The sequence below is a fragment of the Perissodus microlepis genome, chromosome 9 (assembly GCF_051167445.1).
Source record: "Perissodus microlepis isolate ML-2025 ecotype Zambia chromosome 9, ASM5116744v1, whole genome shotgun sequence".
Taxonomy (NCBI): domain Eukaryota; kingdom Metazoa; phylum Chordata; class Actinopteri; order Cichliformes; family Cichlidae; genus Perissodus; species Perissodus microlepis.
The window spans coordinates 2226714-2240630 of NC_140469.1; the positions used below are offsets into that span (position 1 = coordinate 2226714).

Below are 13917 nucleotides of genomic sequence, written 5' to 3' on the forward strand. Positions count from 1 at the left end.
ACCTCTCCATGAAATTGGGATAATACAGAAGAAACAACTAGTTTCTCAGTCTTTTCTCATAGAGATATGTGAGAGGCAGTACAAAGAATACAGCTACAGTTGCTTTGTTTGTGTGTTTCGGCGTACAGATAGACTGGAACCTCATGTAGTGCCCCTGTTGGTCGGTGGGGGGCAGACGTACATTCTCCAACCTGCATTGTTCCCATTTCAGGTGCAGAAGAAGATGGTTACTGGGGTAACGTCAACATCATCTCGAGCCGCTGACTTTCTTCCAGCTAGCGTTTCCTTCTTTTTCGTTTATTTCTCTTTTCAGGTAACCCGCCGCACGCCTGCTTCGACTGGAAGTTATACAGGCGTATAAAACAGACCGCAGAGAGACCATTTTCAGGTAAGAAGCTGCGTTATCTCACGGCTAACGCCGGGACGTCTACCGAAGCTTTCGTAAACGAAGCTAAGCGAAAAAGTGTCAGCTAACAAGTTAGCAATAGCCGAACGAAGCTTCAAAAGGTTTTAACAGACTACGCTGTCATAACGATGCACAGCTGCCGTTACAGCGATGCGGGTCAGTGTAATGTCAGTGCAGCGTTGATGCAGTGTTTGTGCACACACGCACGAAACAAATCATGTTTCTAAATCAAAGTAAACATGTGACATTTGTTCTTATTTAGCAGTTTGGTTTAATCACCCCGAGGAGCTTCTTCCCTCTTTTTAGCAGTGTGCACATCTTTATTTCCTTTACAAGCTCTGTGTTACTGTGAGGTACAAATCAGTTCCTTTATTGCTTTCAGCCTTTCGCTACTACTCCTAATCACGTGACCGCCTGATCTGTTGTGCTCGTAAAATCTACTCAAGTGGAAAATGTCAGTATATGAATTAACGAGCACCACAGGGTTAAAGGTTATTCTTTAGTGTCTTCAAGTGTGGCCCTTTTATTTCACCAACAAGCACCGAACTGTAACAGCATCTGGAAATGATGTGGTTACTGTTGCTCCAAGGCAACAGGAACCGTAACAGACTGAACTAAAATAAATAATACAATAAATTACAAAGTTAAAAATATAGGAAATAACATAAAAATGGCTCAATCCAGCCAGCAGCTCCACGTGTCTGATTTGTTACTCGGTGTTCCTGTTTGTGTGTCCACCAGTTTTAGGCATCATGGCAAGCCAGCGGCCTCCGTCCAGCATGGGCCGGCCGATGAGCCGCAGCGGATCTGTGGTCCCTGGTGCTGGGAGACCCCCTACAGCTATCCAGCCTCCTCCTACAGCTATGCGTGTTGCAACTGGGGTAAGCCATCAGCAGCATGGATACGCTATAGCTTTGAGATATTGAGTGTGTTATGTTCAGTCTGAAAAAATAAAATTGTTTGCTGATGATGTTGTGGTCTTAACATTTATAAAGCCACAGTTGTGCTGATTCTGTGTGTTTCTGCGCGCCCAAGAAATGAGTGCCAGGTTTTACTGAGCCTATGTGTAACACTATATACCAGTTTTGGCAAGAAAAAAGACCAAAAATAAAATGGACATTGTGCTTATAATGCATTTTCAATGCATCATGCTTCTTTTGTAATCTTGTGTGCAGTTCTGAGTACAGACTCTGTTTTCCCCTCCCTACATGTGTGTTGTATCTAATATGAGAAAAAAGATGAGTATGAGGTTTAGAGAGAGTAACATGGTTATTGTCAGATTTCCTTTAGATATCGTGATAATATTGTCACTGTGAATTCTTTCAGCTAAAATAATTTCAGAGTGAAAATGCAATTTTGTGACAGCCACAACTAAGGCACTGCATTTCCTCTTCCAGATGGTTCCAGGGACCAGTGCTCATCCAGGTTTGAGGGGTGGCATCCCCGTCGCCTCCCCCGGAGTCCTGACAGCACAGATCAAAGTGACTGAGAGGCCGGTCACCCAGCAGGGGCTCAGTGGGATGAAAACTGGCATGAAAGGTATGTTTTCTTCTTGGATATTTTTCTGATTGTGTTTCTGTTTAATATATAAATAAACCTGTGACCTCCCTCCCACATTTCCTTTACCAAAGGACCTCAGAGACAAATTTTGGACAAGTCCTACTACTTGGGTCTTCTCAGGTAACACATACTCACTGGCATTAACAGTAACTACTTATGTCAAAGTAAAGGAGTGCATAAACCATAGGCCAGCTAGATCACTTCACAAAAGATGCAAACATACTGAGCACATTCACATTTCTTAGAGTTGGTCTTGAGTTAAAATGTATTTCTATTTTCACCATAGATACAAATGTGATCTTTTTACGCTGCTCGTGAAAAATTCTATCGATGTGAAATTTGTTCTTCTGTCAGGAGTAAGATCAACGAGTTGACCACAGAGACCAGCAGACTGCACAAAGAGATTGAGAGCTACAACCAGGAGAACTCCGTCTATCTCTCTTATGAGAAGAGGTGGGTGGTGTTCTTCTTCTTCTTTTATGACCAAGTTTCTGTCTTCATTCACGTCCTTTAACAGTTATAGTTATATGAAATCCAGTGAATCCAGATGAACACTGTATAATGTCCCCACATTGTAACCCCGTGATGTGTGTCTGCTGCAGAGCTGAAGGCCTCGCTGCTGAGATTAAGGATATGCAAGGCCAGCTTGCTGACTACAATATGGTAAACAGCAACAATGTTGTTAAACACTGAAAGATTGTATCCACTTTTTCACTGTGTTGTTGAGGAATGTCTAGCTTAAGCAGTCGGCCATGATGACTTAAAATAGACGATGTAAACTTCCCACTTCAGGGACAGTAAATATTTGATTGCAGGTGTTAAGATGTTATGTTTGAGAGCAACTGCACATTTAAAACCTTTATACTGGTGAGGTTGTGTTTCCAGTTTTCAGTGAATGCGTTAAACACTGGACTCGTTTTTACTTCACTTTTGTATTTTTTATTTGTGTTTCCAGCTTGTGGACAAGCTCAACACCAACACAGAGATGGAAGAAATGATCAACGACTACAACATAGTAAGTAATCCATCAAAACAATATAAAAGGGTTTTTTCATGAACTGGAAATATAGTGAAAAATTCTCCCTTTAACTTTTTGATCTTGTGTTTAGTTGAAAGCCGAGAATGACAGCGAGGCAGAAAGCATCGATAACATCTTCACTGAGAGGAGAGAGTAAGTGCACGTGTTCTCATAAAGACACTTATGTCTCCATTAGACAGTTTTATGTTCACAAATACACTTTCTTATTTTGTGAAGTATCATTTTCAGAATGAAGTACTAGGACATTATTTAATTTAGCCTGATGGCTAGTTTTCATGTGAGTCATAAAACAGTATTTAAAAAGAATCAGATATGTGCAGGTATGAGACTTTTGAACACAAACACAACAGGAAACTGCTTGTTATGTAAAGATGAAGCAGCAGTGGAGTTTTCTTAATAAAAATAAATGCCGTGTAGATCCGTGAGCAAACAAACACGTGGAGTGTTTTTATCTGAAACACTTGCAAACTGTTTTCAAACCACCGTAAATTGAGGTTTGTATAACACTGCACATTGCTGCTGGTGTTGTCGAGTCATGAAGACACCTCTTTAGTGCCACTAGAGGTAAAAACTCTTGTAAACCATGTGACTTCATCGTTCTAGTGCCGTGCAAACAAGGATAAAGCTGTCGATCTAACTGGGCGCTCACACACTAACACTAATGGCTCAGATTACAGGAAGTGTTCGTACTTGAATATTGTTCTTCTAGTGGTCAAAAAGTGGAGTTAGGATTGTTGCAGACTCCTCGTAGCTGACAACAGTGTACTAATGGAACAACAATGCAGGTCGTGGAGTTAAGAGCCTGCATTTGTGAGATGTTGCAAAGAAGCTCCTCCAATAACCAACAGTACAACTCTCACACAATAAGAGCCTTATGAGTGATTTTGTGACCCGTGAAATGATAATACTCAGCGGTGTTTATCAAACAGCAAGGTTGCCACTGAATGGATTGTATTGTGTTTGTGGTTTGGTTTCTTATCATCGTCGTTTCTCCTCGCGCATGTCACTCTTCTCTCCTGATATATGGATCCTCAAAGTACTCCTGCTCCTCCTGCTCCTCGTCTATCTGTCTGTTCATTTGTTCAAAGCTGAATGTTTGATGGGTCGGGTGTCTTCCCGTCGCTGAGAACTCTGTTGACACAAAATCCTCGTCGCCCTCCTCGACTTCTTGTTGTAACTGCCGATGCCTGTAGTTGTGGAAGAGCTTGTACCAGGACGGCCCCTTGACGGCACACACGATGAGCATGGAGGTCGCTACTGCCAAGATTGCGACGGATGCTGTGAATTTCCACGTGTTGCTGAGCGCAGGTGTCGGGTCTAGTTTGGGTTTGAGGATGGAGACGAGGTTATAAGCTTGCATTTGTGCGTCCACATATTTAAGTGGAGAAAATGATCTGCAGCTCTCGATGTCGTACCTTTGCTGATGCTGTTGTTCTGACCGGTTGACTGTGTGGTCGTCATAATAACTGACGGGCCCGACGTCTGTTGAGGGTGGACCGGTGTTTTTGGTTTCTGAGGGTCTGGAGTGACGGTGGGTAATAATGTGGAGCACAGTGCTGCAGCATTAAGAAGATCTCGTCCAGCCTGCTCTGCTGGAGATGCACAGATGGCCTGTGGTCCTCCTGCAGCCACACACCATTTCCTTCAGTACATGCTCTTTAAGTTACTGAAGTTAGAGAACAGTTTCTTCACATAGAAAGGGATTTTAAACACTGGCCTCATTATCTCTGTATACTACACTCCTACTTGTCTCTACTTGTACTTGTTTTCATTCAAAGTAGTACTTTTGGCTATAATACTGGGATAAATCTTTAAGAATGATGTGAAAATAATGTAGTTCACTGATTGATCCAAGAGAATCACTGAAATTTGCAACATGGGACATATGATTTAATAATCAAGCTACCAGCAACAACATTTTCCTTTAAGTAAGTAACCAGACCATCGCTCAGTTTCCCCAGTAGACATTTTTTGCTCACTAAGGCAGAGCATTCAACTCTATATGGGAACCAGGTTATATATGGTGGGTGCTCTCCTGCATATATGCTGCTCTTTTTATGGTACGGCTTTATGGTAACCATCACCAAAGTGTCACCACATCACCTGTCTGCAGTTTAAAAGGAAGCAGACGAAAGCACCGGGTGTTCTTATGTGTTGATCAGCTGTGTGAGCTTTAGGTTCTTTAGGTAAATCTGGCTTCCAGTAACATCAGTTGCCAATAATCTTTCAAATAAGGTTCAAATAAAACCTCCATACCAGCTGTGCGAGTCTCTTACATGGCTCATAGATTGTAAGTAAAAATGTGCCACTGCAGATTCAAGCAAGATACTCCGTGTCTACTAAATTTCCTTCAAATAAAGATCCACTGCTCAAAGAAAGTTCAGGAACACTTTGAACACATACCGGTCTCAGTGGGGGGAAAGCCATGCTGGATACTGATATGGACCGGGGAATGTTTTAGGAACGAAAAGATGGGAATGAAAATGATCAACCTAGAGAGGCCCGAATTCAAAGACGCAACGCAAATAAAAGTGAAGCAATGATGCAGCCGGTCTGTTGTCCCGATCCCTGATATCAGCCAGGTGCCGTTCCTGACCCACCACCAATCTGGTCATGCTGAACGATGTTACAGGCAGCATAACGTTCTCTACAGCTGCTCCAGACCCTTTCACATGTGTCACGTGTCCTCAGCACACTCATGAACTGTGTTTGTGTTCCTTTCTTTTTTTGAGCAGTGTTTATAGTTTTCAAACTGCTGTAATTGACTCATTAGCTCCCAGAAAGGGTCACAGGTCAGCCAACATTTAAAACTGTGTGATGAAAATTACTACCCATGGTAACATTTGCTGCATCGATCTGTCCAATGATGGTCAGCAGTGGACAGGAACAATTCCAGGGGTTTCCCTGTAGGTTCAGTACCTGATGGGACCAGACAGAGCGAGGTAAATGAAATAATAACACATCCTGTACAGGAAACACTTACGTGTGCAGCCCTAAATCCCCATACACATGCATGCATTTCTTTATGTATGTCATGTCTAGATTAGTTATAACTAAACTCTAAGTTAGCAGATTCTTTTTGAAATGCTCGTTTTACCTGTAACTTGTTCAGCCCACTGATCAGCTGTGCAGGGAGGCTTGTTAGCAAGTTGTGGGTCAGGTCCAACTCTGTCAGGACATCCAGGTCACTGAAAGCCTGAGGGTCAAGGCTACAAAAAACAGCACAGCAGAATTATATTACACTTGATTACATACCACACTGTACTTGGATATATTACTAACATGCAACAGTAGTAGGTTTTAGCAAGTATCCACCAATATCAAAATCAAACCAGTTTAATGGTTGGTGTTTAACACACAGTATACTTAAAGCAGCTAATTAGCATTTAGTTAGAAGTTAGACTTTTGCTAGCCTACTGACCTGCTGATGTTGTTTCTGGTGAGAGACAGCACTCTGAGGTTTGGTACCACAGAGAAGTATTTGGCTGGAATAGCAGTGATCCAGTTAGCATCCAAGTGAAGCTCTACCAGGCTGGGATAGCTAGCTAGTGCTTGCTGGTCCGTGTCATTCAGAGTAATTAGGTTCCCTTCAATCATCAGTTTGGTAACATTTACATTTTGAGAGTTTTGAGGGATGACTTGAAGATGTTTGCTGATGAAGTTTGCTGTCAGCTGATGGGTGGAACAGGAACAATTGTTATAGAAAACTGGAAAAATATAGAAATAGACAGCTGGAGCAAAATGGTGTTAAAGGCCAGAACTTTTCTTACGGTTTCACCGTCTTTCACTGTCTCATTACTTTTCACTAGCCCTGCAGTGAGCCACAGCAGGAGGAGAGGCTGCCAGCACCTCTCCATCACACCACACTGAAAGGAAATGGATACAAAGTCCTGTAACCAACACGTGACAGAGAAAACACGCTCATTTGTTTTATCTGGGCTCTTAAGAAAACCAGTAATTAATTCATTTTTTGCCTGGTAGAATTCAGCTTTTTGATTGAAAAAGCGTTACTACGGCACAGATATCGACGAAGCCCAATTGGTTGCAAATTATGTAGTTGGACTAAAATAATCTGACTAACATCAACTCCATTTATACACAAGGTTTGCATAAGTTACTGTTAAAAAAAAAAAAATCATTTAGCCTGTCAGTAAAATGTATTTTCTGAAATACATGTTTAGCTCCTCCCCCTTTAAGCCAGCGTTCTTTGGATTGGCTGTGCCTCTTAAAAACAAGGTTGCGTGACACAGTAGCACCTGAAGACCACAAAGAGATGAAAAATATCAGTGTATGCTGTGAAAAGAGTGCAGGGGTTAAAAGTGTGAGACAAGATTTTGTAAATAAGTATTGGCCAATGTTTACACTAAGCACAGCATGTCATGAGGACAAATACTCACAAATGCCACGAGTGATACAAAGTGCCATAAATGTGCATTCTAAGTAATGGCCAGCAGGGGGTGCTGCAGAAAGTCTAATATATGGCGACAGTAAAACAGCGCTTGGGTCTGTTGATCACTGACCTTATTATCACTTTCACGATAAGCTGATGGTCTCAGTTTCACATGAAAACAAGACTACACTGATTTTCAATGATGGCCCCTTAGAATCAAAAAGGAGGATAAAACTTTACCACAACGTCCGTGTGTGCCTGTTACCAAACAGCAGGATGGTGACAGTGTAAAAGGCAGCTTGAGGCTTTACAACATTTTGTTTAAAGTGTTTGATTCAAACAGCAGGTAGGCGGAGCGCAGCTCGCTGACATGACTGTATCTGTTCTCACTGACATCACAAAGAGCAGAAGGAAAAAAACTGTTCAGAATCTGATGAAAACACCCTTTAGAGTCGGGAGCTATTAAGCCATCTAAGCTGAGGATAAAAAACATTACCCATCATTGCACGTCATGTTCCTCTTTAAATATACGACACAGCGTTGGACTCCATTAACAGAAAACATTATGCCCTCATATTTCTATGTGAATTCTTTGTATGTGCAGTGAACTGAGAAATCGGGCACTTTGCAGCATAAGCCCGAGGTCAGAGTACAGTAGAGATAAAGCACTGTGTTAGTGAGTGAGTGCACACTGATGCTGGAGTGTCTTACAGAGAAAAGAAACTTCAGCGCACGTCTTCTTTTAAAGGACACGTGTAGGAATGTGTCTGCTGACTAACCTCGCACATCTGCATCTCACAGTTCCTGTCTGGTTTTCACACTGTTTCTCTTTATACTTGTTGTGTAATCATCTTTTACTAATGAAAAGTAGCAGAAGAATCTTACCTGTTCGTCTACACGCACTAAGGTGAACCTTTAGTCCTGTGTTACTCTCACGCAGTCAGCGTACCGAGTGACCTTTGTTCCTTGTAAAACAAGTGTGCACTCTGTGCTAACTGTTTATGATTGATCAAGTTGGTCCTCCCATCTTTGCTGTCTTCCTTCTTCTGCCTACAAGTATCTCTTAGGTTACTGTTGGAAATGGCTCATCTAAATATATATGTGAACTAGTTCAAGGTATAATACTGCAAATGACTGAATATGATTAATGACAAGCATTTTAGTTCTTTTTAACAACCTCTTCTTACGGAGAGATGAAGGCTGAATGGAAAAGAAAGCATAAAGTAAGGAGAAGAGTGTGAAAGATCAGACAGAGAAAAGAAAAAGTGGATGAAAAGCAGGTAGAAGATGAAAGAAAGGACGTGAAAGTGAGGCCAGTGTTGCTGCTGCTTCGTCTCAGCAAACATACCTGTGCGCCTGTGTGGACACGGCAAACCCAAGTGCGTGTACTCACATTCTTGATATTGTAAAATATTTTATCAACATTTGCAAACTATTGTAAACATTGTAATGATTAATAGTACTGTGAAAGTGAGCAGGCACACCGGCAGCAGCAGCAGACTGGGTTACATACCTGTGAGGAAAATCAAGAAAAGTGCATGACAGCTGAACAAGAATTCCCACATTCCTACTCTTCCACTGAAGTAGAGACTGATGTAAATGTGATGGGAAGAAAGCTGGAGCTGCATTGCAGCCCGACTGCACCGTCTCTGGGAAAGTCTGGTTTCAGCACAGAGGAGGGAATGTTGAGACTGGAGGAGCTGATCTACATCACAGGGGTTAGGTTCAAGTGTAACCGCATGATGTGAATGTTTATTCAAGAGTTTTGTGCTGTAGTCTTCCTCCACCAGTCCCAGAGCAGGGGTGTCAAACATAAGGCCCATGGGCCAGGATCAGCCCTCAAGTCTTCAGTCTGGCCCACTGTGGAAAATGTGAAGGAGGTCATAAATCTTCTACGGTGAAGACGTGCTCCATGACCACGTACTGTACTAAAGTAAATAAGTCGTAGATAAACCAATAAATGGCAGAAAGTTCCTCGTTTTTCACTGGCAGGCAAAGTCTACTATAGAAATGTATCATTTTTATATTCGATTCACCATAAACAAAAACAGAAAAAGGACAAAAATGTTCATTTTTGTCAGCAGGACAGTCTGCACAACACAGAACCTAATTTAACATATTTGTGGTTTAGCTCAGTGGGATGATCAGGAGATCATACGGCGTGTGGCCGGAGAGCGGTAGGCCCGGGTTTGAGTCCGAGCCGCGCTAAGCCTTTGCTGCATGTCCCCCCCCCCCCCACACACACACCCTCATGTCTCTATGGAATAAGGGCTAAAAAGGCCCCAAAATAAAAAAAAAAAGCTTATTTGTTTCTTACAGTTTAAGTGCAAAGATGTACTGAGATGTATTATTGAATTGCATTTGTGTTTTTATGTTAAAATATCTCAGAGAAAGAGGCGTTTCACTGATGCGGCCGGCTTCAGATCATAGTTATGCTTCAGTCCTGTGATGTAGCTGAGCAGGAAACAGGAGGAAGCTTTGACCGCAGCTGCTTGATTCTGTCTCCGTTTGTCGTTGGTTGGTGTAGTAAAGAATGAAAATTAATTTAAGAAACAACAACAATTTTTTTTCGATACAAAGAAATCCTTTCTTCATCTGCTTTGCCTTATTTTTCATGTGGAACGTTTTGCTTGTCCAGTGTTCAGTCAGGGCCTCCATAGACACAGAGGAACCTGAGGAGGTGGGTTGCAAAGCAGCTTGTGCATGTGCCACAACTTAAGCAGCTTAGATAGCCTGACCCGATGTTAGCTGATGCGTAGAAGCGTGTCAGCTGATGTGGGCTGTTATTGAACTGCAAACTCTTTGGCATCCTTTATCTGTCTGCATGCACTCTGTCCACTCTGTCTCATCTGTTTGCTCTGCAGGAGAGAGGAGGCAATCAGGGCCCTCGAGGAGGAGATCAGGAGAGAGAGGCGCGTTGCTGATGAAGTCGTCCAAGCAATGCCGGCAGCAAAGCAAGAGAAATATTTCACCATGACAACCACTAATGAGGAACTGCTGCAGGTGAAGCTGTAGTTGTTATGGGGAAAGAGGAGATTGGTTCATGTCAGCTGCTGGCATGATGAAATCTCACTCTGGCATGTACTCAGCTGATTCTTTTGTTTTGCAGGAGCTGACTGTTCTCCAGGAGGAGCTGGACGTGCTAATAACGAGGAAGGAGGACTATGAAGCAGTGAGTCGGGTGGAGGGGACGGTGTGATCGAGGTGGAGGAACGGCATGGCTGCGTCAGCAGCAGCAGGTGTTTTACGTGAACGATCCTCGTTGCAGGAGCTGTCCCACTCTCAGATAAAGCAGGAGATGGTTCGGCTTCATGAGACCTTATCAGCGCTGGAGGCCAAACGAGACACGATGGAGGCGGAGCAGAAGAGCCTGGGTTCACCCCAGGAAGAGAGAGAGAAGTTATTTAAGCAGGTGTGCGCGCTGGCTTATCGGTCATTGCTACATCAGAGAGGACGGGAGGGATTTGATGAAATATCACAGAAACTTTTACAAACAGGAAATAGATTTGTTTGTGTTCCTGAAACGGGCTTTTACAAGGATATCACATGAATTCAGTTTCAGTCTGGTTGAGTAGTTTTAGTCATGTTGAGGGATTCGGTTCCTCAGCGTTCACTGCCTCCACACATTCAGGGTCTGCACCGGCAAAAAACCCTCTTTCAGCATTAAAAAGCAACTATAGCTGCGATATTTGGGTCCTGGTACTTTATTTTGTTCTCCGATGTTCTCTGATTAAGTAAACTTAATAACACCGAAGTTTAGATTATCTAATGCTAACCCAGGTTGCTGTGGTAATGTACAGTAGGGCTGTTCTTCATCTTAAACGTGTGCATTGATTCAGAGAGTAAGTCAACAGCACCATCATGTGGTCAAACTACCAAACTGATGAATGGATTGTAAACAGCAGTGAGCAGAGTTCCTGAAGCTTCATGTTAGGAGACGTGAAAAACCAAAGACTGAAGCTGTGCTTCTGTTTTCCAGGTGAAAGAGGACAACCAGGAAATAGCCAGCATGGAGAGGCAGTATGTACTCGTTACAAGTACTTAGATACTCGTCACTTCTGTGTGTGTGTAAGAATATGTGTATATTGTGTGTACTCAGGCTTACGGAGATACGGGACAGGACAAGACAAATCACAGAGGAGATCCGACACCTGGAGCAGGACTCAGAAGCAGCTCAGGGTAACCCACAGGATGAGGATGGAATCTAAATCTGAATCACATTTGATGTGATTTCAATATTCTGAACATTTCCACAGGCGAGTGTCAACAAAAATACAAAGAGCTGAAGAGGAAGGAAGAGGAGATCGACCGTGAGTCCCAGTCGAACTGAACACTTGTGACATAGACAATCGAGCTCATTTAAATTCAAGGTGTTTCGAGAACATTTCTTACGTACTGTGTCCGTTTATTGCAAAAGAAAAAATGAACACATACAACAGTTAACGGAGAGACTGAGAGGAGACGGTCAGTCGGTCAGCGTCACAGGCGACTGACAGACACACAAACTGCATCTTGATGTCTTGGACTGTGGGGCAGAGTAGTTGAGCAGATGCAGGCAGACAGGCATGTATTTGTTAATCTGTTTAATCAACACTGACGATCCCACATTTGGGAATGTTGGGGCTGATGCAAACACTGTATGTGAAAGCATGAAGCCTAATCGATGACAGTTAGGAGTCACCAAAACACAGCAGTTTGATTTCCACTATTAGGAGGAAGTAGAGGGAACCTACTGTCCCAGCTCCACATTTTAGCAGCGCATGGATATAACCTCTGTCCTCTTCTCAGGGTTCCTCGAGTCATTTGAGGAGTCCAGGGCTCAGGAGGAGGAGAGACTAAAGCAGGGCCAGGAGAACATTGTCTCACTCCTGGAGCACTGCAGCAGGGTGAGGAGCACTGATGAAATGGGAGGACAAACACAGCGTGGTCCACTGCACTAACTGTGCATGTTTTTGTAGAACATGTTGCGGCTCCGTCAGGTGGATACAGTGACAGCCAGTGAGCTGAGGGACATGCAGGAAGTGCTGGTAAGCAAGGAGACCGAGGTGGTCCAGTCAGAGAGCACCGCTAGAGGACTGACGACAGGTGGGTGACACACACACAGTCGGGTTTCTCTCACTTCTAAAGAGATCACATTAATTTATTTCTAACCTTAAACTAAGTCTGGAACATTTATGTCCCGACAACACGAGCACTGAACAAAGCCCCTTCTCTGCCCCTGCACAGAGTCCCAGCGCCTGCAGCAGGACCTGGAGAAGGTGCAGCAGCTGGAGGGGAAGATCACAGGTGAGCTGAGCACCCTGCAGGAGCGTGTCAGCACCATGCAGTCTGAGCTGCATACCTACAGGGACCTGGACACCCTCAGGCTCACAGCTGAGGAGAAGAAGAAGGTAACTGCAAACTCTTTTTGTGCTGAAGGTCTCTTCCTGTTAAAAGGGAGTTCTTTCTCACCACTGTCCCCGAGAGCTTCCATACTGGAGATCAATAATGGAGCTCCGTTTTAAAAAATGAACTGACTATACTTTGTTTTCTCTCCGTGTGCTGCAGAGGCTGCAGGAGGAGCAGGTGTCGCTGACTCAGCGTCGAGATGCATTTGGACAGCTGCTGGAGGAGATGAACCAGAAATATGAAGCCCTGAAGACCAAACTGCAAGAAAATGAGACTCACGCTCAGGTTAGTCGTGTTTTGGTACACGGGAAACAGACTGACTCTTCTGACTCAGCTCCCTCCTCACCACCTGCCTTCCCGTCTTCAGCTCACAGCAGTCTTGTGTTTTGTGTTGCTTTATGTGTCTGAACGTTAGCTGGCTAACCTGGAGAGGAAATGGCAGCACCTGGAGCAGAACAATTTTGTGATGAAAGAATGTATCCTTTAGAAATATGACGTATGAATTCATCCACACTAGAAGCCCTCTATTCAGTCTCCGGCATCCAGTGAGCTTTTTAAACTTTGTAACACTAGGATCAGTTCTTTACAGCTTTGGTAGCTTTTGGAGGTAATTAAAGGAGCAGTACTTGTCAGATGTGTGCATACATTTATTTTTATTTTCCAGCTCTCGAAAAGACGCCCGATTTCTGTCTTCTATAAACCTCTGGTCCCTGGGACACCAGTTCTGTGAGCTCAGTGATTTTTCCTTAACTGCAGCGTCAGTCATCGCCTCCAAATCCCAGGAGAGCGACTACGGCTCAGTTGCCAAGAGCGTCTCCCAACAGGTGGTCGATTACAACAAGAGCCTCATAGAGTTGCTGCAGAACAACATGAGTTAAAAACAAAAGGCTTTATTCATTTGGTTCCAGATGAAGCTTTCTGACAGGCTCATGGTCATTAAAAGCAAAATGTGTTGAGTGTTTATACCCAAATACCTTTTCAGTCATTCAAAGGCAGAGAGATTGTGCTGCTTTCTGACAGTAGCTTTAAGTAGAGATGTAAATGTAAAATGGCGAGCTAATTTAAATAAACGTGTTTCATAGGTACTGTCTGTTTATTGCAAAAGAAAAAAATACATACTACAATTAACTGAGA

General features: G+C 43.3%; 2 protein-coding genes across 2 annotated transcripts; one reads left to right on the forward strand and one right to left on the reverse strand.

Moving 5' to 3' along the window:
- Nucleotides 1-207: 207 nt before the first annotated feature.
- Nucleotides 208-13868, forward strand: ift74 (intraflagellar transport 74). The gene is made up of 20 exons (XM_084938742.1): nt 208-388; nt 1148-1287; nt 1804-1945; nt 2038-2086; nt 2321-2419; nt 2569-2629; nt 2922-2981; nt 3076-3137; nt 10260-10398; nt 10505-10567; nt 10664-10807; nt 11375-11415; nt 11495-11574; nt 11652-11705; nt 12184-12281; nt 12354-12480; nt 12622-12785; nt 12943-13068; nt 13199-13259; nt 13546-13868. Exons 2-20 carry the CDS (start codon nt 1159-1161, stop codon nt 13659-13661), a joined length of 1815 nt encoding a protein of 604 aa, XP_084794868.1. The 5' UTR covers nt 208-388; nt 1148-1158; the 3' UTR covers nt 13662-13868.
- Nucleotides 3132-6884, reverse strand: LOC146379869 (leucine-rich repeat-containing protein 19-like). Its single transcript, XM_084938743.1, has 6 exons — nt 6776-6884; nt 6427-6677; nt 6103-6214; nt 5834-5924; nt 4421-4624; nt 3132-4322 (listed from the first exon to the last, which is right to left on the reverse strand). The coding sequence occupies exons 1-6, from the start codon at nt 6860-6862 to the stop codon at nt 4009-4011; spliced, it is 1059 nt and encodes a 352-aa protein (XP_084794869.1). The 5' UTR covers nt 6863-6884; the 3' UTR covers nt 3132-4008.
- Nucleotides 13869-13917: the final 49 nt, after the last annotated feature.

What these genes read in the sequence shown, in the direction of transcription:
- ift74 (XM_084938742.1), top strand. Translation starts at nt 1,159, where the DNA reads ATGGCAAGCCAGCGGCCTCCGTCCAGCATGGGCCGGCCGATGAGCCGC. An exon ending in TACTACTTGGGTCTTCTCAG is followed by an intron (nt 2,087 to 2,320) that starts GTAACACATACT and finishes TTCTTCTGTCAG; the next exon opens with GAGTAAGATCAACGAGTTGA. An exon ending in TGATCAACGACTACAACATA is followed by an intron (nt 2,982 to 3,075) that starts GTAAGTAATCCA and finishes TCTTGTGTTTAG; the next exon opens with TTGAAAGCCGAGAATGACAG.
- LOC146379869 (XM_084938743.1), bottom strand. Translation starts at nt 6,862, where the DNA reads ATGGAGAGGTGCTGGCAGCCTCTCCTCCTGCTGTGGCTCACTGCAGGG. An exon ending in ACCAGAAACAACATCAGCAG is followed by an intron (nt 6,215 to 6,426) that starts GTCAGTAGGCTA and finishes TGTTTTTTGTAG; the next exon opens with CCTTGACCCTCAGGCTTTCA. An exon ending in GAACAACAGCATCAGCAAAG is followed by an intron (nt 4,323 to 4,420) that starts GTACGACATCGA and finishes AACCCAAACTAG; the next exon opens with ACCCGACACCTGCGCTCAGC.